General features: G+C 54.4%; 1 protein-coding gene across 2 annotated transcripts; it reads left to right on the plus strand.

Moving 5' to 3' along the window:
- Positions 1-218: 218 nt before the first annotated feature.
- LOC144490663 (protein deacetylase HDAC6-like) lies at positions 219-26779 on the plus strand. Of its 2 annotated transcripts, XM_078208359.1 has the most exons (11): positions 219-389; positions 1776-1844; positions 2968-3036; positions 8270-8359; positions 12294-12371; positions 15017-15091; positions 16850-17145; positions 20039-20197; positions 21823-21969; positions 24660-24788; positions 26150-26779. In XM_078208359.1, the coding sequence occupies exons 1-11, from the start codon at positions 248-250 to the stop codon at positions 26216-26218; spliced, it is 1323 nt and encodes a 440-aa protein (XP_078064485.1). In that variant the 5' UTR covers positions 219-247; the 3' UTR covers positions 26219-26779. The 2 variants fall into 2 exon arrangements, with proteins under 2 accessions (XP_078064485.1, XP_078064486.1); XM_078208360.1 differs by lacking the exon at positions 15017-15091 and having other exon boundaries at positions 26150-26777.
- Positions 26780-27022: the final 243 nt, after the last annotated feature.

Genomic DNA, 27022 nt, shown 5'->3' on the forward strand with positions numbered 1-27022 from the left:
TCACACTCTCTCCCTCTCTGTTACTCTCTCCCTCTCTGTCACTCTCCCTCTCTCTCTCTCCCTCTCTCTCCCTCTCTGTCTCTCCCTCTCTGTCTCTCTCTCTCTCTCCCTCTCTGTCTGTCTCACTCTCCCTCTGTCTCACTCTCCCCCTGTCTCTCTCTCTCCCCCTGTCTCTCTCTCTCTCTCCCTGTCTCTGTCCCTCTGTCTCACACAGGGCGGTTACAATCTAACTGCAATCTCGGAGTCTATGGCCATGTGTACTCGAACGTTGCTGGGCGACACACCACCCTACCTCCAGCAGGGGAGGCCCCTCAGTCCCAGTGCAGCCGAGAGCATCAGCAATGTGATCCTCATCCACCACAAGTACTGGTCCTGCCTCCGTCTGCTGGGTGAGACAAACCACCCCCCCCCCCGCACATACAGACATACACTGACACGCGCACTGACGTACACACTGACGCACACGCAGACACACTGACGCACACACTGATGTACACACTGACACACACACTGACGCACACACTGATGTACACACTGACACACACGCTGACACACACTGACACATATTGATGCACACGCTGACGCAGATGCGCTGACGCGCACGCACAAGCGCACACAGACACACGCAGACATACCCTTCCCCTATCTCTCTCTCTCACTCCCTGTCTCTCTCTGTCTCCCTGTCTCTCTCCCTCTCTCCCTGACACACGCAGGCACACGCACACTGACAACACGCACGCACACCCCCTCCACACGCATACAAGCAGACACGCATGCACACACCCTGACAAACCATCCATCTAAACCCCCCCCCCCCCGCCAACAAGAGCGTTTTCCCCCCAATTGGAGTGGTCTCCATCCGTCTCAGTTTTGACCACAGTTCTCTCTCGCCTTACCCCATCGTTCTGTGAGGAGTTCAATCCCAGCCTCTCCTGTCTCCAGCTCGCTGACATCTTCCAGTAAATCCCCTCTTCTCTGCGCCCTCGACAAGGCTCCTTCCTCGAGCCCCCTTGAGGTGGCTGCGAAAGACCCCGCAGCCCGTGTTGCAAGGTGAGTAGGAGTGGGGAGCCTCCATCTTGCGGCCCTGTATATGCCGCTCCCATCTTAAACACTCACTCCCTCCACCACCGACGCACAGCGGCAGCAGTGTGTACCGTCTACAAGATGCACCGCAGCGACTCGCCAAGGCTCCTTCCACAGCGCCGCCCAAACCCACCACCTCTACCCCCTAGAAGGACATGGGCAGCAGACGCCATGGGGAACACCCACCGCCTGCGAGTTCCCCCTCTGAGCCCCCCCACACACACACATACACGCCATCCCGACTTGGAAATATATCGGCCGTTCCTCCACTGTGCCTGGGTCACCCTCCCTAACAGCGCTGTGGATGTACCGACACCACACGGGACTGCAGCGGGTTCATGATGGCTGCTCACCCACCACCTTCTCAAGGGACAATTAGGGATGGGGGATAAGTGCTGAGCTAAGCAGTGACAGCCACACCCCCACGATAGAATAAATACAAAGGGGGGAAAAGAATCACACAAAGGTGGATGGCGTGGGCTTGGCATGTGTTTTTGGGATCTTGCTGTGCACGGCCACTTCTGTCACTTTGCAACGGCGCTTCGACCTGAAAGGAAGATACTTGGTTGTGACGCGCTTTGGGTGCGGAGGTCCACGGAAAGGGTGTCTGCTCTGTCCGGCTCCTCGGTGCGTCGTATTCTGCTCGGGGCCTGCGACGTTTACTGGTTTATGCCTCTCATTTTCACTCGCAGCTCCAGAACTGGAACTTCAGAATCAGTCCAAGGGCCGGATGTGGGCCCAGCAGCCAGCTCCCTCCACAAGTACGTAACACTCGCCAACACCCTGAGTATGACTGAGCGTGACCCACCAGGCCAACATGTAAACCTGTCATGCTGCAATGACGCCCTGCCGCCAGCGGAGGTGCTGCCAAGGCGGCTGCTGGACATGGTCCAATCGCAATGAGGAGGGAGGGACTTTGTCGCAAATTCCTCGCTCTTCAAGTGGATTCCGTCTTGCGCGGACTGGACCTTCCAGCCGCCCCCTCGGCCCAGCCCCCTGCTCCACCTGATCCTGCCTGCGTCACCATGGCAAGTCAAGGAGCACGTCTTATAAACACGGGCCAGTAACGCAGGGAGGGTCCGCCGTATGTCAGAGAGTGGAGTGTTCACCTGAGAGGGTGGCGCGTCTGAGCCTCCAATCTAGAGACACCTCCCACCAAGCGAGGAATGGATCCCATGCCAGTGTGTGCACCTGGGCGCAAATCCTTCCCTTGACAGCTGGTTTATTTACAGAATGCAGCATTATCTCTGTCTGCCTCCGACCTACCAATGCCCAGAGTCGCAACAGCCTCCCTTTATATCATAGAATAGAATCATAGAATCTCTACCATGTAGAAGGAGGCCATTCGGCCCATCGAGTCTACACCGACCACAATCCCACCCAGGCCCCATTCCCGTCACCCCACACATTTACCCTGCCAATCCCCCTGACACTAAGGGGCAATTTAGCATGGCTAATCCACCTAACCCGCACGCCTTTGGATTGTGGGAGGAAACCGGAGTACCCGGGGGAGAATGTGCAGGCTCCACACAGACAGTGACCTGAGCTGGGAATCGAACCTGCGTCCCTGTGAGGCTTGGTGTGTGTCAGTTGGCTGGGGGGAGGTGGGGAGTTCCCCGCTATGTCCCTGGACCGACATTAATCCATTGGCGGACGTCACCCCAAACTGGTAGGCGTTCCTCAGATGCGAGTGGGATCGTGCTGTGTGCCTTTCCTGCGTTCCGCTGGTGACTGGCCCTCAAAAGATCCAGTGTTGGCACTTTAAGGACCTTCCCGAGACTGGGAAAGATAGCTCAGACTTCCGAGTCTTTCATACCACGCAGTGTACTGTCCGCGTGACTTTGCCACTCTGTTCAAATGATCTTTCTCCTTCACGCCCCACAGCTCCCATACCGGAGGCTCGGGTTCAGGTGTCACAGAGTCGGAGGACGTCAATGTGGTTACAGCAGCAGAGTAAGTGTGTTGACGAATGGCCATTCCACTCACCCGTTGACTGTTACTGGGTATTGTGGACTGTATTCTGCACCCACACCCACGTCAACATTTACAATGGGAGCCACCTATGTAAACAGGTCACACTGTAATTACACCCTGCCTCCAGCGGATGGTGCTATTCTGCGACCATTGGAAAGGGCTGCATCGGGATTTGTCATAGAAAGATCACAATAAGGACTGTTTCAATTTAAATGAATTCAGTCTGCACAGCCTTTTGCAAATACCCATCCTCGACCTCGTGCCTGCTCAACTCCGCTCAAAAACATTACTTAAGACATGCCTGTGTACAATTTAAATTAGAGTTATAGAGGTTTACAGCATGGAAACAGGCCCTTTGGCCCAACTTATCCATGCCGCCCCTTTTTTTAACCACTAAGCTAGTCCCAATTGCCCGCGTTTGACCCTCTACAGCCATCTTACCCTTGCAACTGTCTAAATGCTTTTTAAAAGACAAAATTGTACCCGCCTCTACTACGACCTCTGGCAGCTTGTTCCAGACACCACCCTCTGTGTGAATAAATTGCCCCTCTGGACACTTTTGTATCTCTCCCCTCTCGCCTTAAACCTATGCCCTCTAGTTTTCCACTCCCCCACCTTTGGGAAAAAGATATTAGCTATCTAGCTGATCTATGTCCCTCATTCTTTTATAAAACTCCATAAAACCACCCCTCAGCCTCGTGCGCTCCATGGAAAAAAGTCCTCGTCTTCCAGCCTCTCCTTATAACTCAAACCATCAAATCCTGGTAGCATCCTAGTAAATCTTTCCTGCACTCTTTCGAGTATAATAATATCCTTTCTATAATAGGGTGGCCAGAACTGTACAATATTCCAAGTGTGGCCTTACCAATGTCTTGTACAACTTCAACAAGATATCCCAACAAATTGAAAGCAGGAGAAGGCTGCTTTGGGGTAATGCACCTCAGTATTGAGGGAGCATCGCACTGTCGGAGGGTCAGTGCTGAGGGAGCGCCGCACTGTCGGAGGGTCAGTGCTCAGGGAGCGCCGCACTGTGGGAGGGTCAGTGCTCAGGGAGCGCCGCACTGTGGGAGGGTCAGTGCTGAGGGAGCGCTGCACTGTGGGAGGGTCAGTGTTGAGGGAGCGCCGCACTGTGGGAGGGTCAGTGCTGAGAGAGCGCCGCACTGTGGGAGGGTCAGTGCTGAGGGAGCGCCTCACTATGGGAGGGTCAGTGCTGAGGGAGCGCCGCACTGTGGGAGGGTCAGTGCTGAGGGAGCGCCGCACTTTGGGAGGGTCAGTGCTGAGGGAGCACCGCACTGTGGGAGGGTCAGTGCTGAGGGAGCGCCGCACTGTGGGAGGGTCAGTTCTGAGGGAGTGCCGCACTGTGTGAGGGTCAGTGCTGAGGGAGTGCCTCACTGTCGGAGGGTCAGTGCTGAGGGAGCGCCGCACTGTGGGAGGGTCAGTGCTGTGGGAGCGCTGCACTGTCGGAGGGTCAGTGCTGAGGGAGCGCCGTGCTGTGGGAGGGTCAGTGCTGAGGGAGCGCCGCACTGTCGGAGGGTCAGTTCTGAGGGAGTGCCGCACTGTGGGAGGGTCAGTGCTGAGGGAGCGCCTCACTGTGTGAGGGTCAGTGCTGAGGGAGTGCCTCACTGTCAGAGGGTCAGTGCTGAGGGAGCGCCTCACTGTCAGAGGGTCAGTGCTGAGGGAGCGCCGCACTGTTGGAGCGTCAGTGCTGAGGGAGTGCCGCACTGTCGGAGGGTCAGTGCTGAGGGAGCCTTCCACACCTCAGAGCTCTGCAATCTCTCACCATTTAGACAATCGGTTTCTTTTATTCTTCCTGCCAAAATGGACCATTTCACATTTGTCCACATTATACTTGCCAGATCTTTGATCATTCACTAAACCTATCACTGCCCCTTTGTAGCTTCCTTACGTCCTCTTCACAATTTACTTTCCTACCCATCTTTGTGTCGCCAGCAAATTTAGCAACGGTACCTTCAGTCCCTTCATCCAAGTCATTTTATAAAAATTGTAAAACGTTGAGACCCAGCACTGATCAGACCACCGAAACATAGGGTGATAAATAAGGACACGGACTTAGGGGACATCAGAGATGACTGCTCCAGTGGCAGGAAGGAAAGCCATTGGAAATAATTCACTGTCAGGCAGAGTACTGAAGCCAATCTTAGTCTCTGAACCACTACCCCTAAATAAAGTCATTCCTGCGTTGATCCCTGGGAGACTTTGCTGTTTTCAAATTGCTTCAAAGCCCTTGCGTATCGCTGAAGGAAAAAAGGGGACACATCGACGCTTTTCATCTGGTACTCAACAGGACCCCTCGCAAGAATGCCAGGATGAGGGGTAACAACAATTTATTCTATGCAAGACTGACTGGGTTGGCAAGTGGGCTCTGATTGGCGATGGCTCTGAGGTGCAGTGGGATCTGGGTGTATGAATCACTAACACAGGTACAGCAAAAAATTAGGGAAGCTAACAGAATGTTATCATTTATTGAGAGGAGAATGCACCAGTTGACGGTGATCGGCAGTTAACTGCCAAGCACATTTTGCCATTTAAACCAGGCGGCTTGGTTAAGGTATTGACCTGAGCAATGAACCAGTGGCTGTCACTCATTTTGTTTGGCTGAAATAGACCCAGTGAGTCTTCATGTTCTTCCTGTCTGCAAAGAACGGGGCTCTGTGCATTAATATATGTTGCTTCCATTGCATGCAGATGCGCCTCTCTGCAGACCTGACTGTCAATCTTCTTAGCATACTGTTTGTTTAGCAAACTGTTGTCCAGTCACGGAATTTCATCCAATGTTGGACACTGTGTTTTGAATCTTATACGCACGGGCTGGTTGGGTAAGGTCTGTACACTGCCCACCGTGGACAGTGGCTGGGACTTGCTCTTTGATGCAGTAGGAACGGGAGGAAGCCAATCATCCTCTCAAGCCTGTTCCGCCATTCAGTAAAATGGTATCTGATCTGAGGCCTAACTCCACACACCCGCCTTCGGAACCGATCCCTTAACACCTTTGCTTTAACAAAAATTGATCCATCTCCGATTTAAAATTACCAACTGATCCGGCGTCGACGGCCGTTTCGGGAGGAGAATTCCAAACCTCCTCCTCCCTGTGTGTGCAGCAACGCTTCCTAACATCTCTGCTGAACAGTCTGGTTCTAATTTTTAGACAATGCTCCCTAGTTCTCGAATCTCCAACCAGTGGAAATAGTTTATCTTTATCTATTTTGCCTTTTCCTGTTAGTATCTTTGATCAGATCATCCCATAACCTTCTAAATTCGAGAGGAAACAGTTCCAATTTATATAATCTCTCCTCAAAATAAAACCCTTGAAATCCAGGTATCGTTCTTGTATAACTACGCTGTGCTTCCTTCAAGGCCAATATATCCTTCCTACGGTGCAGTGCCCAGATCTGCTCACAGTGACTCCAAGTGGGATCTAACCAGGGTTTTGTATCGCCGCAGCATAACATCTGCATCCTTATGGAACAGACAACAATGCAGCATAGGAACAGGCCCTTTGGCCCGTGATGTTGTGTCGAACATGACGCCAAATTAAACTCATCCCTTCTGCCTGCCCTTGGTCCATGTCACACTATTTGCATATTCCAGTTATAAAGGCCATTAGCCTTCTGGATTATTTTCTGCATCTGTTTGTGGCATTTTAAACATCAGTGCAGCTGAACCCCCAAATCTCTTTGGACATCTGTCCGAGATCCTTGAGGTACCAGTAACCTTAGGCACACTTAATCGACTCTTATTATAAACCACGCTGGTCACCATGCATCCCATAGAACATAGAAAAGCTACAGCACAAACAGGCCCTTCGGCCCACAAGTTGCGCCGAACATGTCCCTACCTACTAGGCTTACCTATAACCCTCTATCTCACTAACTTCCATGAACTTATCCAAAAGTCTCTTAAAAGACCCTATCGAATCCGCCTCCACCACCACTACCGGCAGCCGATTCCACGCACCCACCACCCTCTGAGTGAAAAACTTACCCCTAACATGTCCTCTGTACCTACTCCCCAGCACCCTAAATCTGTGACCTCTTATGGCAACCATTTCAGCCCTGGGTAAAAGCCTCTGAGAATCCACTCTATCAATACCTCTCAACATCTTATACACCTCTATCAGGTCACCTCTCATCCTTCGCCTCTCCAAGGAGAAAAGACCTAGCTCTCTCAACCTAGACTCATAAGGCATGCCATCTAATCCAGGCAGCATCCTTGTAAATCTCCTCTGCACCCTTTCTATGGCTTCCACATCCTTTATGTAATGAGGCGACCAGAACTGGGCACAGTACTCCAGGTGGGGTCTGACCAGGGTCCTATACAGCTGCAGCATTATCTCCCGATTTCTAAACTCAATTCCTCTATTAATGAAGGCCAGTATTTCATACGCCGCCTTAACCACAGCCTCTACCTGCGACGCTGCTTTGAGCGTCCTATGAACCCGGACCCCAAGATCCTTCTGATCTTCCACACTGCCAAGCGTCTTACCCTTAATATTATATCCTTTCATCCTATTCGACCTGCCAAAATGAACCTCCACACACTTATGTGGGTTGAAGTCCATCTGCCACTTCTCCGCCCAGTCTTGCATCTTATCTATATCTCGTTGCAACTGCTGACATCCCTCTACACTATCCACAACACCACCAACCTTTGTGTCATCAGCAAACTTGCCAACCCATCCTTCCACTTCCTCATCCAGGTCATTTATAAAAATCACAAAGAGCAAGGGTCCCAGAACAGATCCCTGGGGCACTCCACTGGTGACCGACGTCCATGCTGAAAAAGACCCATCTACAACCAAGGTCTTTGCGTGTTAACTTCCATACATCGACTATATTTAACTTCATACCACCGAGAAAGGACCCTGATCTATCCTTTCTCGGTCCAACATGGATAACCTCACACTTGCTTCGATTGAAATCCATTCACCTAGTCTCATCAATATCCTTTTGTAATTTTATGCTGGCATCGACAGCGTCAGCAATGCCGCCTAACTTTGTGCCATCGGCAAATTTGGATAAATGACTTTCTGTGCCATCACCCACGTTGTTAATAAATAATGTGAATAATCCACCAATCTGCAAAATGTGCGCCCTCCTTTGCTCTGCAAATTGAACTTGTTGCCTGCGGGTGGGCAGTGATGTTACCGGTGTGGCGGGATCACGGTTTCACTGTGCTGTTTGTCTCTTCACAGTCCCCATGGTGAACATAGTGGAGGCTGATCCACAGGTGTCTCAGAGCCGGAGAGCATCGGCCTGGTCACAGCAGCAGATATCCTTCCAGTGTACGTATATATGTCCAAACACCTCGAGCTTTGCTCATGCCTCCAGTTAGAGCGGGCACCCAAATGCGCCCACATCTTACGCGCCATCTCAGTCCCCCTCTTCCCATTGTGAATCCCCAGGGTCAACAGTGGTAAAGGGCAAGACCCAGGTAAACACGTCATGCTGTGAGGTGCTGCAGTGTGGCGGGTTTAAATAAGGTCATTGCGCTCCCTCCTCCCCCACCTTTATTCGTTCATGTGATGTGGGCGGCGCTGGCAAAGGCAGCACTTGCGACCCATCCCCAATATGGGAGGCATAGTGACACAGAGGTTAGCACTGCTGCCTCACAGCACCAGGGACCCAGGTTCAATTCCAGCCTTGGGTGACTGGCTGTGTGGAGTCTGCCTACTTGTGACACTAATAAATAAACTTCATAAACTTTCAACTCTCATTTCTCATCATGATATTCCATCTGCCACATTTCAAAGGGGGGCAGTTTAAGAGTCGACCACATTGCTGTGTGTGTGTCTGTCTGTGTGTGTGTGTGATTGTGTGTGTGTGTGATTGTGTGTGTGTGTGTCTGTGCGTGTGTGTCTGTGCGTGTGTGTCTGTGCGTGTGTGTCTGTGCGTGTGTGTCTGTGCGTGTGTGTCTGTGCGTGTGTGTCTGTGCGTGTGTGTCTGTGCGTGTGTGTCTGTGCGTGTGTGTCTGTGCGTGTGTGTCTGTGCGTGTGTGTCTGTGCGTGTGTGTCTGTGCGTGTGTGTCTGTGCGTGTGTGTCTGTGCGTGTGTGTCTGTGCGTGTGTGTCTGTGCGTGTGTGTCTGTGCGTGTGTGTCTGTGCGTGTGTGTCTGTGCGTGTGTGTCTGTGCGTGTGTGTCTGTGCGTGTGTGTCTGTGCGTGTGTGTCTGTGCGTGTGTGTCTGTGCGTGTGTGTCTGTGCGTGTGTGTCTGTGCGTGTGTGTCTGTGCGTGTGTGTCTGTGCGTGTGTGTCTGTGCGTGTGTCTGCGCGTGTGTCTGCGCGTGTGTCTGCGCGTGTGTCTGCGCGTGTGTCTGCGCGTGTGTGTCTGCGCGTGTGTGTCTGCGCGTGTGTGTCTGCGCGTGTGTGTCTGCGCGTGTGTGTCTGCGCGTGTGTGTCTGCGCGTGTGTGTCTGCGCGTGTGTGTCTGCGCGTGTGTCTGCGCGTGTGTGTCTGCGCGTGTGTGTCTGCGCGTGTGTGTCTGCGCGTGTGTGTCAGTGCGTGTGTGTCTGTGCGTGTGTGTCTGTGCGTGTGTGTCTGTGCGTGTGTGTCTGTGCGTGTGTGTCTGTGCGTGTGTGTCTGTGCGTGTGTGCCTGTGCGTGTGTGCCTGTGCGAGTCTGCCTGTGCGAGTCTGCCTGTGCGAGTCTGCCTGTGCGTGTCTGCCTGTGCGTGTCTGCCTGTGCGTGTCTGTCTGTCTGTGTGTGTGTCTGTCTGTCTGTGTGTCTGTCTGTGTGTCTGTCTGTGTGTGAGTCTGTGTGTGTGTCTGTGTTTGTCATGGGTGGGGGGGAGCAGGGTGTTCCGGAGTCACATGTAGGCCAAACTGGATTTAAGTTTATTTATTAGTGTCACAAGTAGGCTTACATTAACACTGCAATGAAGTTACTGTGAAAATCCCCTAGTCGCCACACTCCGGCGCCTGTTCGGGTACACTGAGGGAGAATTCAGCACGGCCAGCACACCTAACCAGCACGTCTTTCGGACTGTGGGAGGAAACCGGAGCACCCGGAGGAAACCCGCGCAGACACGGGGAGAACGTGCAAACTCCGCACAGACAGCGACCCAAGCAGGGATCGAACCCGGGTCCCTGGCGCTGTGAGGCAGCAGTGCTAACCACTGTGCCACCCTGGGGTAAAGAGGGCAGATTTCCTTGTCCCCTAAAGGGAGCATCAGTGAACCGGATGCGGTTTATTTTGACAGCAATCGATGATCGTTGCCATGGTCACCATTAAGAATTGCCGAGTTGAGATGGGAAGAAAGCCATTCTGCCCATCATGCATATGCTAGCTCTCCTAAGGAGCATCCATGTACTGCTGCCCTACCCACACTCTCCCCGCATCCCTTCCTGCCCCTGCTGCCCGACCCACACTCTCCCCGCATCCCTTCCTGCCCCTGCTGCCCGACCCACACTCTCCCCGCATCCCTTCCTGCCCCTGCTGCCCTACCCACACTCTCCCCACATCCCTTCCTGCCCCTGCTGCCCTACCCACACTCTCCCCACATCCCTTCCTGCCCCTGCTGCCCGACCCACACTCTCCCCGCATCCCTCCCTGCCCCTGCTGCCCGACCCACACTCTCCCCACATCCCTTCCTGCCCCTGCTGCCCGACCCACACTCTCCCCGCAACCCTCCCTGCCCCTGCTGCCCGACCCACACTCTCCCCGCATCCCTGCCCATTCATCCTTTTCAGATACTTAGGAAATATAGGAAAATTCTGAAGCACCGAAAGAGGCAACTCCACAATTCCTCATCTGCCCTCTAATCCTTCACCCAGTCACTCGTAATCAGTCACTCGTCTCTCTGCTAAGGAAATGAGGTCTTTCCTGTCTGCCCTATCCGGGTTCCTCACAGTTTGGTCCGCCTCAATCAGATCTACCCTTGGCCTCCTCTCTTCCAAGACAAACAGCCCCAGCCACTCCAATCTTCCTGGGTGGCAACATCCTCGTAAATTTCCCCTGCACTGAGACTAGCGTCATGCTCCAGATTCCCGAACACGAGCCAGTCCAGATGTGTGTGCCACCTGCCACCACCACCCCCCCCCCCCCCCCCCCCCCCCCCCAACCCTTTGACCTGGCTTCACCTGAGTGCGGGATCTGGTCATGCCAACGAATGCCAGTCAGTCAGCCATCCGTTGCATAAAAACTGGCATCTTTACACTGGGTGAGCCACCACTCAACAGGCCCCCACTCTATCCCCTGGCTGAGACATTGGTGGATTCAAGCCCCCTCCCCCACCCACACCACTGCAGAGGCTCCAGCCCCATTATCCAGGCACGATGCACTACACTGTAGAAGCAATGGCGTAGTGGTGTTGTCACTGGACTAGTAACCCAGAGCTCTGTGGACCCGGGTTCGAATCCCGCCACGTCAGATGCTGAAATTCGAATTCAGTTGAAAAAAAGTCTGGAATTAAAAGTCGAATGAAACCATCATTGACTGTTGTTAAAAATCCAATCTGAGTCACCAATGTCCCTTCCGTGAAGAGGATCTCTGCTGTCCTCACCTGGTCTGACCTACACATGACTCCAGACCCACTGCAATGCGATCAAATCTTAAATGCCCTCAGGGATGGGCAGTAAACGTTGGCCCAGCCAGCGATGCCCACATCCCAATAATGAATATAAACCAACCCCCACCCCCGGCCCACATTGGCGCTTTGGGTCTCGGCCAAGGCGGGGGGGGAGATGGTCGCAGTCTCAAGGTAAGGGGCACCCACTCGGAACTGGGCTGTGGAGGGATTCCTTCACTCTGTGGGTAGCGAATCTCTGAGATTCTCTGCCCTGGGGTGAAGGGGGCAGGATCTGCTGAAAGATAGAGCTCAAAGGGCGGCACGGTAGCACAGTGGTTAGCACTGCTGCTTCACAGCTCCAGGGTCCCGGGTTCGATTCCCAGCTCGGGTCACTGTCTGTGCGGAGTTTGCACATTCTCCTCGTGTCTGCGTGGGTTTCCTCCGGGTGCTCCGGTTTCCTCCCACAGTCCAAAGATGTGCGGGTTAGGTTGATTGGCCAGTTAAAAATTGCCCCTTAGAGTCCTGGGATGTGTAGGTTAGAGGGATTAGCGGGTAAATATGTGGGGGTAGGGCCTGGATGGGATTGTGGTCGGTGCAGACTCGATGGGCCGAATGGCCTCCTTCTGCACTGTAGGGTTTCTATGATTTCTATGATTTCTAAATGTCCCTTCAACAGTCAGGGGGATGTTCTGATGATTGCTTTTTCCATCTGATCCAGTTACTGAGCCTGACTTGGATAACCAAGCGACAGAGTCACAGAGAGGATCACTGTGGCAGCAGGAACCACAGAGCGTGGGTATGTACCTTACCGAGGAGCATTGCAGGATTACCAGGCCTGATACACCACTTCTATCATTGAAAAAATGTGCCCAGTCTTCCCTGTATCTCCCCGGGTAACATATTCAACATTCCCCTGTGACCCATGTCTCCTTCTGAGCCCCACATCAATGTTTATGAAGGGAGAACCTATGTAAACAGTCACGTTGTAATTGCACACTGCCACCAGTAGAGGTGCAATTGCATGACAGGATGGCAGTAGACACGTTACAAAGTTAGCTTGGAATTTCTAGCCTGATGAAGAGAATGAGTGAATCGGTGGACTCAATTGCCACTGCACAGCCTGGGCAGGCAATCCACCCACTTTCCCCCAGCCCCATGAACCGCCTTTACCGTTTGTCATGCCTTTCCCTGCAAGCAAAAGGCAGTGGGAGGTCAAAGGGTAATTATAGAACTTACTGAGTGAACATTGCACACTCTGTGCTGAGGGGCCACCGCACTGTCGGTGAGTCAAAACTGAGGGAGCACTGCAAAGTCAGAGGGTAAGTGTTGAGGGAGTGGCACACCGTCGGGAGAGTCAGTGCTGAGGGAGCGACGCACTGTCAGACAGTCAGTGCTGAGAGAGCGCAGCACTGTTGGAGGGTCAGTGATGAGGGAGTGCCTTACTGTGGGAGGGTCAGTGCTGAGGGAGCGCCGCACTGTGGGAGGGTCAGTGCTGAGGGAGTGCCTTACTGTGGGAGGGTCAGTGCTGAGGGAGCGCCGCACTGTGGGAGGGTCAGTGCTGAGGGAGGGCCGCACTGTGGGAGGGTCAGTGCTGAGGGAGGGCCGCACTGTGGGAGGGTCAGTGCTGAGGGAGCGCCGCACTGTGGGAGGGTCAGTGCTGAGGGAGTGCCTTACTGTGGGAGGGTCAGTGCAGAGGGAGCGCCGCACTGTGGGAGGGTCAGTGCTGAGGGAGCGGCGCACTGTCGGAGGGTCAGTGCTGAGGGAGCACCGCACTGTCGGAGGGTCAGTGCTGAGGGAGCACCGCACTGTGGGAGGGTCAGTGCTGAGGGAGCGCCGCACTGTGGAAGGGTCAGTGCTGAGGGAGCGCCGCACTGTGGGAGGGTCAGTGCTGAGAGAGCGCCGCACTGTGGGAGGGTCAGTGCTGAGGGAGCACCGCACTGTGGGAGGGTCAGTGCTGAGGGAGCACCGCACTGTGGGAGGATCAGTGCTGAGGGAGCACCGCACTGTGGGAGGGTCAGTGCTGAGGGAGCGCCGCACTGTGGGAGGGTCAGTGCTGAGGGAGTACCACACTGTGGGAGGGTCAGTGCTGAGGGAATGCCGCACTTTGGGAGGGTCAGTGCTGAGGGAGTGCCGCACTGTGGGAGGGTCAGTGCTGAGGGAGCGCCGCACTGTGGGAGGGTCAGTGCTGAGGGAGCGCTGCACTTTGGGAGGGTCAGTGCTGAGGGAGCGCCGCACTGTGGGAGGGTCAGTGCTGAGGGAGCGCTGCACAGTGGGAGGGTCAGTGTTGAGGGAGCGCCGCACTGTTGGAGGGTCAGTGCTGAGGGAGCGCCGCACTGTGGGAGAGTCAGTGCTGAGGGAGCGCCCGCACTGTGGGAGGGTCAGTGCGGAGGGAGCGCCGCACTGTGGGAGGGTCAGTGCTGAGGGAGCGCCGCACTGTGGGAGGGTCAGTGCTGAGGGAATGCCGCACTTTGGGAGGGTCAGTGCTGAGGGAGCGCCGCACTGTGGGAAGGTCAGTGCTGAGGGAGCGCCGCACTGTGGGAGTGTCAGTGCTGAGGGAATGCCGCACTGTGGGAAGGTCAGTGCTGAGGGAGCGCCGCACTGTGGGAGGGTTAGTGCTGAGGGAGCGCCGCACTGTGGGAGGGTCAGTGCTGAGGGAGCGCCGCACTGTGGGTGGGTCAGTGCTGAGGGAAGCGTCGCACTGTGGGACGGTCAGTGCTGAGGGAGCGCCGCACTGTGGGACGGTCAGTGCTGAGGGAGCGCCGCACTGTGGGAGGGTCAGTGTTGAGGGAATGCCGCACTGTGGGAAGGTCAGTGCTGAGGGAGTGCCGCACTGTGGGAGGGTCAGTGCTGAGGGAGCGCCGCACTGTGGGAGGGTCAGTGCTGAGGGAGCGCCGCACTGTGGGTGGGTCAGTGCTGAGGGAAGCGCCGCACTGTGGGAGGGTCAGTGCTGAGGGAGCGCCGCACTGTGAGAGGGTCAGTGCTGAGGGAGCGCCGCACTGTGGGACGGTCAGTGCTGAGGGAGCGCCGCACTGTGGGAGGGTCAGTGCTGAGGGGCGCCGCACTGTGGCAGGGTCAGTGCTGAGGGAGCGCCGCACTGTGGGAGGGTCAGTGCTGAGGTAGCGCCGCGCTGTGGGAGGGTCAGTGCTGAGGTAGCTGTGCTGTTGAAGAATGCGTGGGAGAACCTCTCCCTGGCTGGGCCAATGAACCTCAACAACAATGGGTCCGTATTTCACAGCTGAGTGGGGGACCTGGCTGTGCGCAAATTGGTCCGTGGCTTCAGCGACATTTCATCCGCGACTCATACTGAGCTGGACCTCAGGCGCTTCTGGGTGGGGCCATCCTGAGGGCATGGGGGAGCCCTGTCAGAGTGCGTCACTGTTGATGATTGCCTTCTGACGATGCAGCCTCACGTGTCTTCTCTACTTTATTTCCTCCGAATAGCAGATGAAGATTTTAACGCAGAATCTCTGAAGCGGAAAGTGTCCCTGTGGCCGCAGCAGCTGCCGCCTGTCCAGAGTATGTATACTGACGTGCCGGCGTCTAGTGCTACCCCCCACCAACCTCAACACCGGTTTGGAACTGAGCGCGGCAACACAATGCCAGCACCCCCCCCCCCCCCCCCCCCACCACACACACACTGAGCTTGCGGCATTCTCTGTTTGGGGAATCCTTCTGAACTAATCCATTTGCCGGCACATCTGAGCACCAAGATATCAATTTGTAAGCATTGGAATGTAGCTTGTCGCTGTACTTGCTAAGGAGCTGACCAGCACCCGTCCACCCCTCTCCCCCGAGTGTGACTCACCAACAGGGACATCGGGGCAGAGGCCCATTCGGCCCATCCCATCTGTACCACCTCTCCCGTTCACCCATCAAGTCAGACCCTGTAACAACCTGACTACGTTGGGGGTTTCTAAAACAAAAAAGGGCAAAACGTGGTTTGCCCACGTAGATTCAAAATAACAAACGGCAGGTTTATTGTCAGAGCTGTTGCCTCGACAGAGTAGGAAAGGAAACTTAGGCAGGAGCCTCCAAAACACCCCAATGGCATTGTTGTCAAATCACATGGCCAGCTCTTCAAGCAATCATGCAACCACTGAACTATATAACAGTCCTCACCCTCGTTATCTCCATTTCTGTCCCTCTCCTCGTAAGCAGGGAGTTCCAGGTCGTTAACACTCACTGCGTAAAGTGTGTTCTCTTATATAAACCCAGGAGTGCTTTGTTGAGCGATTTTTAAAATATATAAAATTACCATTTAAAACTATTCGCAAATTGTCAATTGCACCCTGGGCGCAAAATCTAACCACCCGTTGTTCCGTGTCTAATTGAAAGATGCACAGTAACTTCCGTGTAGCAGTCTGCTGTAACTTGATAAGACATTTGCACAGACATCTCTTTCCAGTGTGGGGCTGTGTGTTCGGAGTTTAGAACATTGAATACAGGAGTTGGGACGTCTTGTTGAAGTTGTACAAGACATTGGTAAGGCCACACTTGGAATACTGTGTACAGTTCTGGTCACCCTATTATAGAAAGGATATTATTCAACCAGAAAGAGTGCAGAAAAATTTTACTAGGATGCCACCGGGACTTGATGGTTTGAGTTATAAGGAGAGGCTGGAAAGACTGGGACTTTTTTCCCTGGAGCATAGGAAGCTTTGGAGTGATTTTATAGAGGTCTATAAAATAATAGATCAGCTAGATCGTCAATATCTTTTCCCAAAGGTAGGGGAGTCTAAAACTAGAGGGCATAGGTTTAAGTTGAGAGGGGGGAGATACAAAAGGGTCCAGAGGGGCAATTTTTTCACAGAGGGTGGTGAGTGTTTGGAACATGCTGTAAACCTCTTGACTCTATGACTCTAATGCTCTGTGCCCATGTAAACCTGTCACATTGCAATTGCACCCTCCCACCAGAAGGGAAGGATGAGTGCTGTGACACGGTATGCTTCCATGGGTGGTATCCATTGGAAACGTGCAATGGGGCTATAAATATGTGTCGCGAATCTGTGCCCTCAACTGCCACTGCGCAGCCTGGTCCGATATTTAGCTCCCGGGAAACTCTTGCCTGTGATCCCGTGACCAGGTTGCAAGGTGGGGTGGGGAGGGAGGGGGGTGGAGGGAAGGAAAAAAATGCTCCAAATTTACTCGTTACGTGGTGAGGCTCTTTGGGGTATCGTGAGTGGATGATGGACATGGGCAGGGTGATGGTGGCATCACCATCAGGCAGTCAATCCATTGTTTCTATTTTTAACTATGACTCCATGTCTCCCGCAGATCCTGAGCTGGACGTGACTGGTCAGCCCATTCCGAAATCTCACAAGGCGCTGTGGCCTCAGGAGCCAGCTCCCTCGCCCCTGGCCATGTTGCCCATGGACTTCAAGATAAGCCCGGGCAGCCGCAGCCTGGCGCTGCCCTCTCCAGGCACCCTTTCCGCCTCCACCATCGTCGCCACGGGCCCGAGCCCCAGGACGGGAACCAAGCCGAGGAGGAGAAACGACCCGGGGGCCTCTGTGGAGGAAGAAGGCGAGAGCGCAGCATCCCAAAACCTGGATTCCAGAAGAAGTACACTGGTAGGAGGCAGGCTCGTTCAACCCAGCAGCACCGACCACATGGAAGGCAGTGGGACAGCTTGGCCAAACATTGAATAGCGGGGCCCGGGTCTGAGATAACACGCATATTGGTGGTGTGGTAAATAGCGAGGAGGAAAGCCTTAAGTTACTGGAGGATATGGGGTAGCACAGTGGTTAGCACTGCTGCCTCCCAGCGCCAGGGACCCGGGTTCAATTCCAGCCTCGGGTCACTGTCTGTGTGGAGTTTGCACATTCTCCCCGTGTCCGCGTGGGTTTCCTCCGGGTGCTCCGGTTTCCTCCCACACTTCAAAGATGTGCAGATTAGCTGGATTGGCCATGCTAAATTGCCCTTTAGTGTCCAAAGATGTGTAGGTTCGGTGGGTTGGCCATGCTAAATTGCCCTTTAGTGTCCAAAGATGTGTAGGTTACGTGGGTTGGCCATGCTAAATTGCCCCTTAGTGTCCAAAGATATGTAGGTTAGGTGGGTTGGCCATGCTAAATTGCCCCTTAGTGTCCAAAGATGTGTAGGTTCGGTGGATTGGCCATGCTAAATTGCCCCTTAGTGTCCAAAGATGTGCAAGTTAGGTGGATTGGCCGTGCTAAATTGCCCCTTAGTGTCCAAAGATGTGTAGGTTCGGTGGATTGGCCATGCTAAATTGCCCCTTGGTGTCCAAAGAGGTACAGATTAGGGGATTGGCCATGCTAAATTGTCCCTTCGTGCAGGTTAGGGGGTTTCGCAAGGTAAATGCATGGAGTTACGGGGATAACATGCTGTAACGGACAGTCAAAGCAGATTCGATGGGCCAAGTGGCTAAAATACTTAACACAGAAATTGTTCGATTCAACAACAGTCTGCATTGCTCTAGCCCCTTGAGCACAGTAAAAGGCACTGGCAGGAGTGTAAATCAGACAGAATTTGACCCTGCTACCCAGGAGAAGATAGCAGGGGCAGAGTGAGAGAGAGAATTATCAGGACTTAGAGAGGGAGTAGGCAATTCAGCCCCTGGAGCCTGCTCAGCTATTTAATACATCATCGCTGATCTCATCTCAGCCTCAACTCCACTTTCCTGCCTGTTCTCCATAGCCCTTCAAACTGAACTAAAAATCTGCCCACCTCTTCCTTTAATAGTCCCGGCATCCACAACGTTCGAGAGCAGTGAATTCCACAGACTCGCCACCCTTTGAGAGAAGGAACTTCTCCTCGTCTCAGTTTTAAATCTGTCAATCCTTATCCTAAAACTATGACCTCTGGTTCTAAATTCCCTACAAGAGGAAACATCCTCTCCACCTCTCCCCTATCAATTCCCCATATCATCCTGTACACCTCAATTAGATCTCCTCACCTTCTTCTAAACTCCAGGGAGTATAGGTCTAATCTGCCCAATCTCTCTTCAGAATGTAAACTCCTCTTCTCTGAAGAGAGAGACAAATGTTGAGGGCCCCCCAGGCAGCTGAAGGCACGGCCGCCAATGGTGGAGTGATGGGAATCGGGGGGATGCTCGGGGGAGAGGCTGGAGGGACGCAGAGATCTCGAAGGGATGCAGAGGATTACAGACATAGGGGGAGTTGTAGGGACTGGAGGAGGTTACAGAGATAGGGTTGTAGGGACTGGAGGAGGTTACAGAGATAGGGAGGGTTGTAGGGGCTGGAGGGGGTTACAGAGATAGGGAGGGTTGTAGGGACTGGAGGGGGTTACAGAGATAGGGAGGGTTGTAGGGACTGGAGGGGGTTACAGAGATAGGGAGGGTTGTAGGGACTGGAGGGGGTTACAGAGCTAGGGAGGGTTGTAGGGGCTGGAGGAGGTTACAGACACAGGGAGGGTTGTACAACCTGGAGAAGATTACAGAGGTAGCGAGGGTTGTAGAGGAGGTTACAGAGATAGGGAGGGTTGTAGGGACTGGAGGCAGTTACAGAGGTAGCGAGGGTTGTAGAGGAGTTACAGAGATAGGGAGGGTTGTAGGGACTGGAGGCAGTTACAGAGGTAGGGAGGGTTGTGGGGACTGGAGGAGGTTACAGAGATAGGGAGGTTTGTAGGGGCTGGAGGAGGTTACAGAGGTAGGGAGGGTTGTGGGGACTGGAGGAGGTTACAGAGATAGGGAGGTTTGTAGGGGCTGGAGGAGGTTACAGAGATAGGGAGGGTTGTGGGGCTGGAGGAGGTTACACAGATAGGGAGGGTTGTAGGGGCTGGAGGAGGTTACAGAGATAGAGAGGGTTGTAGGGGCTGGAGGAGGTTACAGAGATAGAGAGGGTTGTAGGGGCTGGAGGAGGTTACAGAGACAGGGAGGGTTGTTGGGGCTGGAGGAGGTGACAGGGGTAGGGAGGGTTGTGGGGCTGGAGGAGGTTACAGAGATAGGGAGGGTTGTAAGACCTGGAGGAGGTTACAGGGGTAGGGAGACAACGGAGGGATTTGCACCTGAGGATGCTGCTTTTAAATGGTCTGGGTGTCAGTGTGCAACAGGAATGTTGGTGTCCGGAGATGGAGGGGGTGCGGGGGTTGAGGGGGGTGCACGGTGGTGATGCTTCCACCAAGGATGAGTCATGGCAGTGGCAGAGACTGGCGTAAATGTCAGGATGTGACGGGTGGGGGGTGAGGGCAGGCTGGTGTGTGGGGGCAGAAAGGCCAGCATGGAGCAGAGGGGCTGAGTGGCCTTTGGCTGGCACTCGATTCTTCAATTGCTGTATCTGGGGAACAAGGCTTTTTCCCCACGCTGGGGCGATGAACGCTGTTCAAGAGGGAGGGGAGCGCGGGAACGGGTTTGGGGCAAGAGGCATCGATGGAAGTGTTGGTAAAAGAAGAGGGCACCACAGAAGTGGGGTTGGGGGGGCGGGGGGGTGCCAAAACCGACACGGGGATGTGAATGACTCACCGTCCCTCCTCCTCCTCCTGGTACAGGGCAGTGAGCTGGCCAGGGATGCCTCCAGTTCGGTTTCCAGCGGAGCCGGCAGCAAGGTGAGACTGAGCAGCGATGAGGAGGTTGAGACCACAGTCGACAGGCATCGCAAGGGCAGGCAGCGGTGCCCAGAATCAGCCCGCCCGGTGCCAATCACGCTGGTGAGTCTGAGTCCGGGGGAGGAGATGTGTGGGAGGGGGCGTGCCGGGGGGGGGGGGGGGGGGGGCGCTATGCTGGTCTATTGGAGGGCACCCACCCAGGACTCGCCGTCCCAGCCGCCGGAGAATCAGCAGCCGGCTGCTAGTCAAGTAGCCCTGAACAGTGGGCGATCCAGTGGTGCCCGCGACCCAACACTGCAGACCAGGTCAGAGATATATGCATGAAAAGCGGGAGGGCGGGGCTGAGGGGTGGAACTTCGTTGTGTTTGATCGTTGACGTAAAATTGGGCGCCATGGCTCCAAGCTGCCTCCAGCCAACCCCACAGCAACCAAATGCTGGTCTTTGCTGCAGTTTACACAGCAACAAACCGAGGACAGTGGCTGAGGAACTACAGACACTCCACACCCCTCACTGTAACACTCTAATATATCCCACACCCCTCACTGTACCACTCTGATATACCCCACACCCCTCACTGTAACACTCTGCTATGTCCCATACCACTCACTGTACCACTCTGATATACCCCACACCCCTCACTGTAACACTCTGCTATGTCCCATACCACTCACTGTACCACTCTGAGATATCCCACACCCCTCATTGTAACACTCTAATATATCCCACACCCCTCACTGTAACACTCTGATATATCCCACACCCCTCACTGTAACACTCTGATATACCCCACACCCCTCACTGTAACACTGATATACCCCACACCCCTCACTGTAACACTGTGATATATCCCACACCCCTCACTGTAACACTCTGATATATCCCACACCCCTCACTGTAACACTCTGATATACCCCACACCCCTCACTGTAACACTGATATACCCCACACCCCTCACTGTAACACTCTGATATACCCCACACCCCTCACTGTAACACTCTGATATATCCCACACCCCTCACTGTAACACTCTGATATACCCCACACCCCTCACTGTAACACTCTGATATACCCCACACCCCTCACTGTAACACTGATATATCCCACACCCCTCACTGTAACACTCTGATATACCCCACACCCCTCACTGTAACACTCTGATATACCCCACACCCCTCACTGTAACACTCTGATATACCCCACACCCCTCACTGTAACATTCTGATATACCCCACAGCCCTCACTGTAACACTGTGATATATCCCACAGCCCTCACTGTAACACTCTGATATATCCCACACCCCTCACTGTAACACTCTGATATATCCCACACCCCTCACTGTAACACTCTGATATACCCCACACCCCTCACTGTAACACTCTGATATACCCCACACCCCTCACTGTAACACTCTGATATACCCCACACCCCTCACTGTAACACTCTGATATACCCCACACCCCTCACTGTAACACTCTGATATACCCCACACCCCTCACTGTAACACTCTGATATACCCCACACCCCTCACTGTAACACTCTGATATACCCCACACCCCTCACTGTAACTCTCTGATATACCCGACACCCCTCACTGTAACTCTCTGATATATCCCACACCCCTCACTGTAACATTAATATAAAAGACTAGTTCCCAGTTGTTGCTTTCGTTGATCTGCCCATGCGTTGTGTGTCATTGTGCAGTTGATCGATCTTTTTTCTTTCCAGGGAGTGCTGCATGCCGTCACCCCACTGAAGTGGTGCCCACACTTGGAGGTGATCCGACCCTTGCCCCCGGTTGGTTTGAATGTGAAGGAAAGCTGCCACGAATGTGGCAGTGATAGCGAGAACTGGGTCTGCCTAACCTGTTACAAGGTTCGAAACAGCCTCCTGATATATTAATGCCACCCACCCTGATACAGAGGATCCTATTGCACAGCAGCACTGACCCTCCCACAGTGCGGCGCTCCCTCAGCACTGACCCTCCCACAGTGCGGCACTCCCTCGGCACTGACCCTCCCACAGTGCGGCGCTCCCTCAGCACTGACCCTCCCACAGTGCGGCGCTCCCTCAGCACTGACCCTCCCACAGTGCGGCGCTCCCTCAGCACTGACCCTCCCACAGTGCGGCACTCCCTCGGCACTGACCCTCCCACAGTGCGGCGCTCCCTTGGCACTGACCCTCCCACAGCGCGGCGCTCCCTCGGCACTGACCCTCCCACAGTGCGGCGCTCCCTCGGCACTGACCCTCCCACAGTGCGGCGCTCCCTCGGCACTGACCCTCCCACAGTGCGGCGCTCCCTCGGCACTGACCCTCCCACAGTGCGGCGCTCCCTCGGCACTGACCCTCCCACAGTGCGGCGCTCCCTCGGCACTGACCCTCCCACAGTGCGGCGCTCCCTCGGCACTGACCCTCCCACAGTGCGGCGCTCCCTCAGCACTGACCTTCCCACAGTGCGGCGCTCCCTCAGCACTGACCCTCCCACAGTGTGGCGCTCCCTCAGCACTGACCCTGGCACAGTGCGGCACTCCCTCGGCACTGACCCTCCCACAGTGTGGCGCTCCCTCAGCACTGACCTTCCCACAGTGCGGCGCTCCCTCAGCACTGACCCTCCCACAGTGCGGTGCTCCCTCGGCACTGACCCTCCCACAGTGCGGCACTCCCTCAGCACTGACCTTCCCACAGTGCAGCGCTCCCTCAACACTGACCCTCCTACAGTGCGGCGCTCCTTCAGCACTGACCCTCCGACAGTGCGGCGCTCCCTCAGCACTGACCCTCCCACAGTGCGGCGCTCCCTCAACACTGACCCTCCCACAGTGCGGCGCTCCCTCAGCACAGACCCTCCCCGCAGTGCGGCGCTCCCTCAGCACTGACCCTCCCACAGTGCAGCGCTCCCTCAGCACTGACCCTCCCACAGTGCGGCGCTCCCTCAGCACTGACCCCCCAACAGTGTGGCGCTCCCTCAGCACTGACCCTCCGACAGTGCGGCGCTCCCTCAGCACTGACCCTCCCACAGTGCGGCGCTCCCTCAGCATTGACCCCCCAACAGTGTGGCGCTCCCTCAGCACTGACCCTCCGACAGTTCGGCGCTACCTCATCACTGACCCCCCCCCCCCCCCCAAGAGTTCGGCGCTCCCTCAGCACTGACCCTCCGACACTGCACTGCTCCCTGAACACTGACCCTCCCACAATGTGGCGCTCCCTCAGCACTGACCCTCCCACAGTGCGGTGCTCCCTCAGCACTGACCCTCCGACAATGTGGCGCTCCGTCAGCACTGACCCTCCGACAGTGCAGCGCTCCCTGAGCACTGACCCTCCGGCAGTGCGGCGCTCCCCCAACACTGACCCTCTGACAGTGCTGAGCTCAGCACTGACCCTCCGACAATGCGGTGCTCCTTCAGCACTGACCCTCTGACAGTGTGACGCTCACTCGCACTGACCCTCCGACAGTACGGCCTCCCTCAGCACTGACCCTCCGGCAATGATTCCTGACTCTGTGGGAACATTGTGCCTCGGGACATTTTGCCTTAGCTGACGTGCTTGCCATGTCACGATCGTTATTGATTGAGTTTACTTCAGAACATAAGAACAAGTAGGCCATCTGGCCCCTCGAGCCTGCCCCGCCATTCAATAAGATCATGGCTGATCTTTTCATGGACTCAGCTCCACTTACCGCCCGCTCACCATAACCCTTAATTCCTTTACTGTTCAAAAATTTATCTATCCTTGCCTTAAAAACATTCATTGAGGTAGCCTCAACTGCTTCACTGGGCAGGGAATTCCACAGATTCACAACCCTTTGTGTGACGAAGTTCCTCCTCAACTCAGTCCTAATTCTGCTTCCCCTTATTTTGAGGCCATGCCCTCTAGTTCTAGTTTCACCTGCCAGTGGAAACAACTTCCCTGCTTCTATCTTATCTATTCCCTTCATAATCTTATATGTTTCTATAAGATCTCCCCTCATTCTTCTAAATTCCAATGAGTATAGCCCCAGTCTACTCAGTCTCTCCTCATAAGCCAATCCTCTCAACTCTGGAATCAACCTCATGAATCTCCTCTGCACCCCCTCCAGTGCCAGTATATCCTTTCTCAAGTAAGGAGACCAAAACTGTACACAGTACTCCAGGTGTGGCCTCACCAGCACCTTATACAGCTGCAACATAACCTCGCTGTTTTTAAACTCCATCCCTCTCGCAATGAAGGACAAAATTCCATTTGCCTTCTTAATTACCTGCTGCAACTGCAAACCAACTCCTTAAGATTCCTGCACAAGGACACCCAGGTCCCTCTGTACAGCAGCATGCTGCTAAACAATAGTCCATTTTGCTGTTATTCCTACCAAAATGGATGACGTCCCATTTACCAACATTGTGCTCCATCTGCCAGACCCTCGCCCACTCACTCCGACTATCTATATCCCTTTGCAGACTTTCAGCGTCCTCTGCACACTTTGCCCTGCCACTCATCTTGGTGTCATCTGCGAATTTTGACACACCACACTTGCATTATTTCGGCGTGAACTTTTCCTGGATATTTGGCTGTATCTCACTGCCTTTCTTTGGCAGGTGTACTGTGGGCGCTATGTGAACGAACACATGATGATTCATGGACTCGAAAACGACCACTTCATGGTGCTGAGTTACGCTGACCTCTCCGTCTGGTGCTACGGTTGTGATTCCTACGTTCACAACGAGGTAACAAATGCTGCATTTCTGCTCCATGACCCCTCGCTTCATTCACCCTTCCCTCCAGGATAACCTCCTCCATTATACCCAGCACTTCTCCCTTGGCACCTTCCCATGTATGTCAATCGCAGAAGGTGTAACACCCGCCCCTTTACCTCTTCCATGCTGACCATCCAGGGTCCAAAACACTCATTCCAGGTTCAGCAGCGTTTCACTTGTACCTCTTTCAATTTGGTCTATTACATTCACTGCTCCCATTGCGGTCTCCTCGATATCGGAGAGACCAAATGTAGACTGGGTGATCGCTTTGCTGAGCACCTTCGGTCTGTGCGCAATCAGGACCCTGACCTTCCTGTTGCTGCCATTTTAACCCACGATCCTGCTCCCATGCCCACATGTCTGTCCTTGACCTGCTGCAATGTTCCAATGAAGCTCAACCCAAACTGGAGGAACAGCACCTCATCTTCCGGCTCGGCACTTCACAGCCTTCCGGTCTCAACATCGAACTCAATAACTTCTCATGATTAAGCTCTACCCCACTTCAACCCCTTTGTTTTCATTTCATTTAATTTTTAAACTGTTCTCTACCTTTTATTTCTTTGTTTTTCTTCCCCCCCACTCTTTCCTTACCATTCACACACTTTATTCTCTCTATGGGCTGCCATTAGCAGCCTTTTCCCCTGGTTTCCGTGGCTATGACTCATCTTTCATTCCCGCACCCTGCAGTATAAATATCTCCCACTTTCTCTGCCTTTTAGCTTTGACAAAGGGTCACCTGGACTCGAAACGTCAGCTCTTTTCTCTCCTTACAGACGCTGCCAGACCTGCTGAGATTTTCCAGCATTTTCCCTTTTGGCTTCAGATTCCAGCATCCGCAGGAATTTGCTTTTCCTCACTTCACCCTTTCCCTCTGCCCATCCCCCACCATCAGCATCCAGCTCACCGCACCATCCCTGCAGCCAACAGTACACAGTATTCCGAGCAGGACAGGGAGACCGGAACTGTGCACAGTATTCCAAGTGGGATACAGAGACCCGAACTGTGCACTGTATTCCGAGTGGGATAGGGAGACCGGAACCGTGCACAGTATTCCAAGTGGGATAGGGAGACCGGAACTGTGCACAGTATTCCGAATGGGATAGGGAGGCCGGAACTGTGCACCGTATTCCGAGTGGGATAGGGAGATTGGAACTGTGCACAGTATTCCAAGTGGGATAGGGAGACCGGAACTGTGCACAGTATTCCGAGTGAGATACACAGACTGGAACTTTACCCAGTATTCCAAGCGGGACACGGAGACCGGAATTGTGCACAGTATTCCAGGTGCCGCATTTTGACCATGTTACAAGATGTCTGTCTTTTCTTTCCAGGTGCTGCTCCCGGCCAAGTCAGAAGCACACCGGCAGAAATTTGGAGTAGAATTACCCACTGGAGCCTGATGTCCATAAGGCTCAGCAAGCAGGCTTCCTGAAATCATCACCCCCTCCCCACACAACCAGCCACCAACACCCCACACTGCTGACACACTCAGTCTCTCTCTCTTGTCTCTCTCTCCCTCCACCCCCTCTCTCTCTCTCTCTCCCCCCCCTCTCTCTCTCCCCCTCTCTGTCTCTGTCTCCCCATCTCTGTCTCTCTCTGCCTCTCTCCCCCTCTCTGTCTCTCTCCCCCTCTCTGTCTCTCTCCCCCCTCTCTGTCTCTCTCCCCCTTCTCTGTCTCTCTCCCCCCTCTCTGTCTCTCTCCCCCCTCTCTGTCTCTCTCCCCCCTCTCTGTCTCTCTCCCCCCTCTCTGTCTCTCTCCCCCCTCTCTGTCTCTCTCCCCCCTCTCTGTCTCTCTCCCCCCTCTCTGTCTCTCTCCCCCCTCTCTGTCTCTCTCCCCCCTCTCTGTCTCTCTCCCCCTCTCTGTCTCTCTCCCCCCTCTCTGTCTCTCTCCCCCCTCTCTGTCTCTCTCCCCCCTCTCTGTCTCTCTCCCCCCTCTCTGTCTCTCTCCCCCCTCTCTGTCTCTCTCCCCCCTCTCTGTCTCTCCCTCTCTGTCTCTCTCCCCCCTCTCTGTCTCTCCCCCCCTCTCTGTCTCTCCCCCCTCTCTGTCTCTCCCCCCTCTCTGTCTCTCCCCCCCTCTCTGTCTATTCTCCCCTCCCCTCTCTGTCTCTCTCTCGCTCCCCCTCTCTGTCTCTCTCCCCTCTCTGTCTCTCTCCCCCTCTCTGTCTCTCTCCCCTCTCTGTCTCTCTCCCCCTCTCTGTCTCTCTC

This window comes from Mustelus asterias, unplaced genomic scaffold (genome assembly GCF_964213995.1).
Source record: "Mustelus asterias unplaced genomic scaffold, sMusAst1.hap1.1 HAP1_SCAFFOLD_3565, whole genome shotgun sequence".
NCBI lineage: Eukaryota > Metazoa > Chordata > Chondrichthyes > Carcharhiniformes > Triakidae > Mustelus > Mustelus asterias.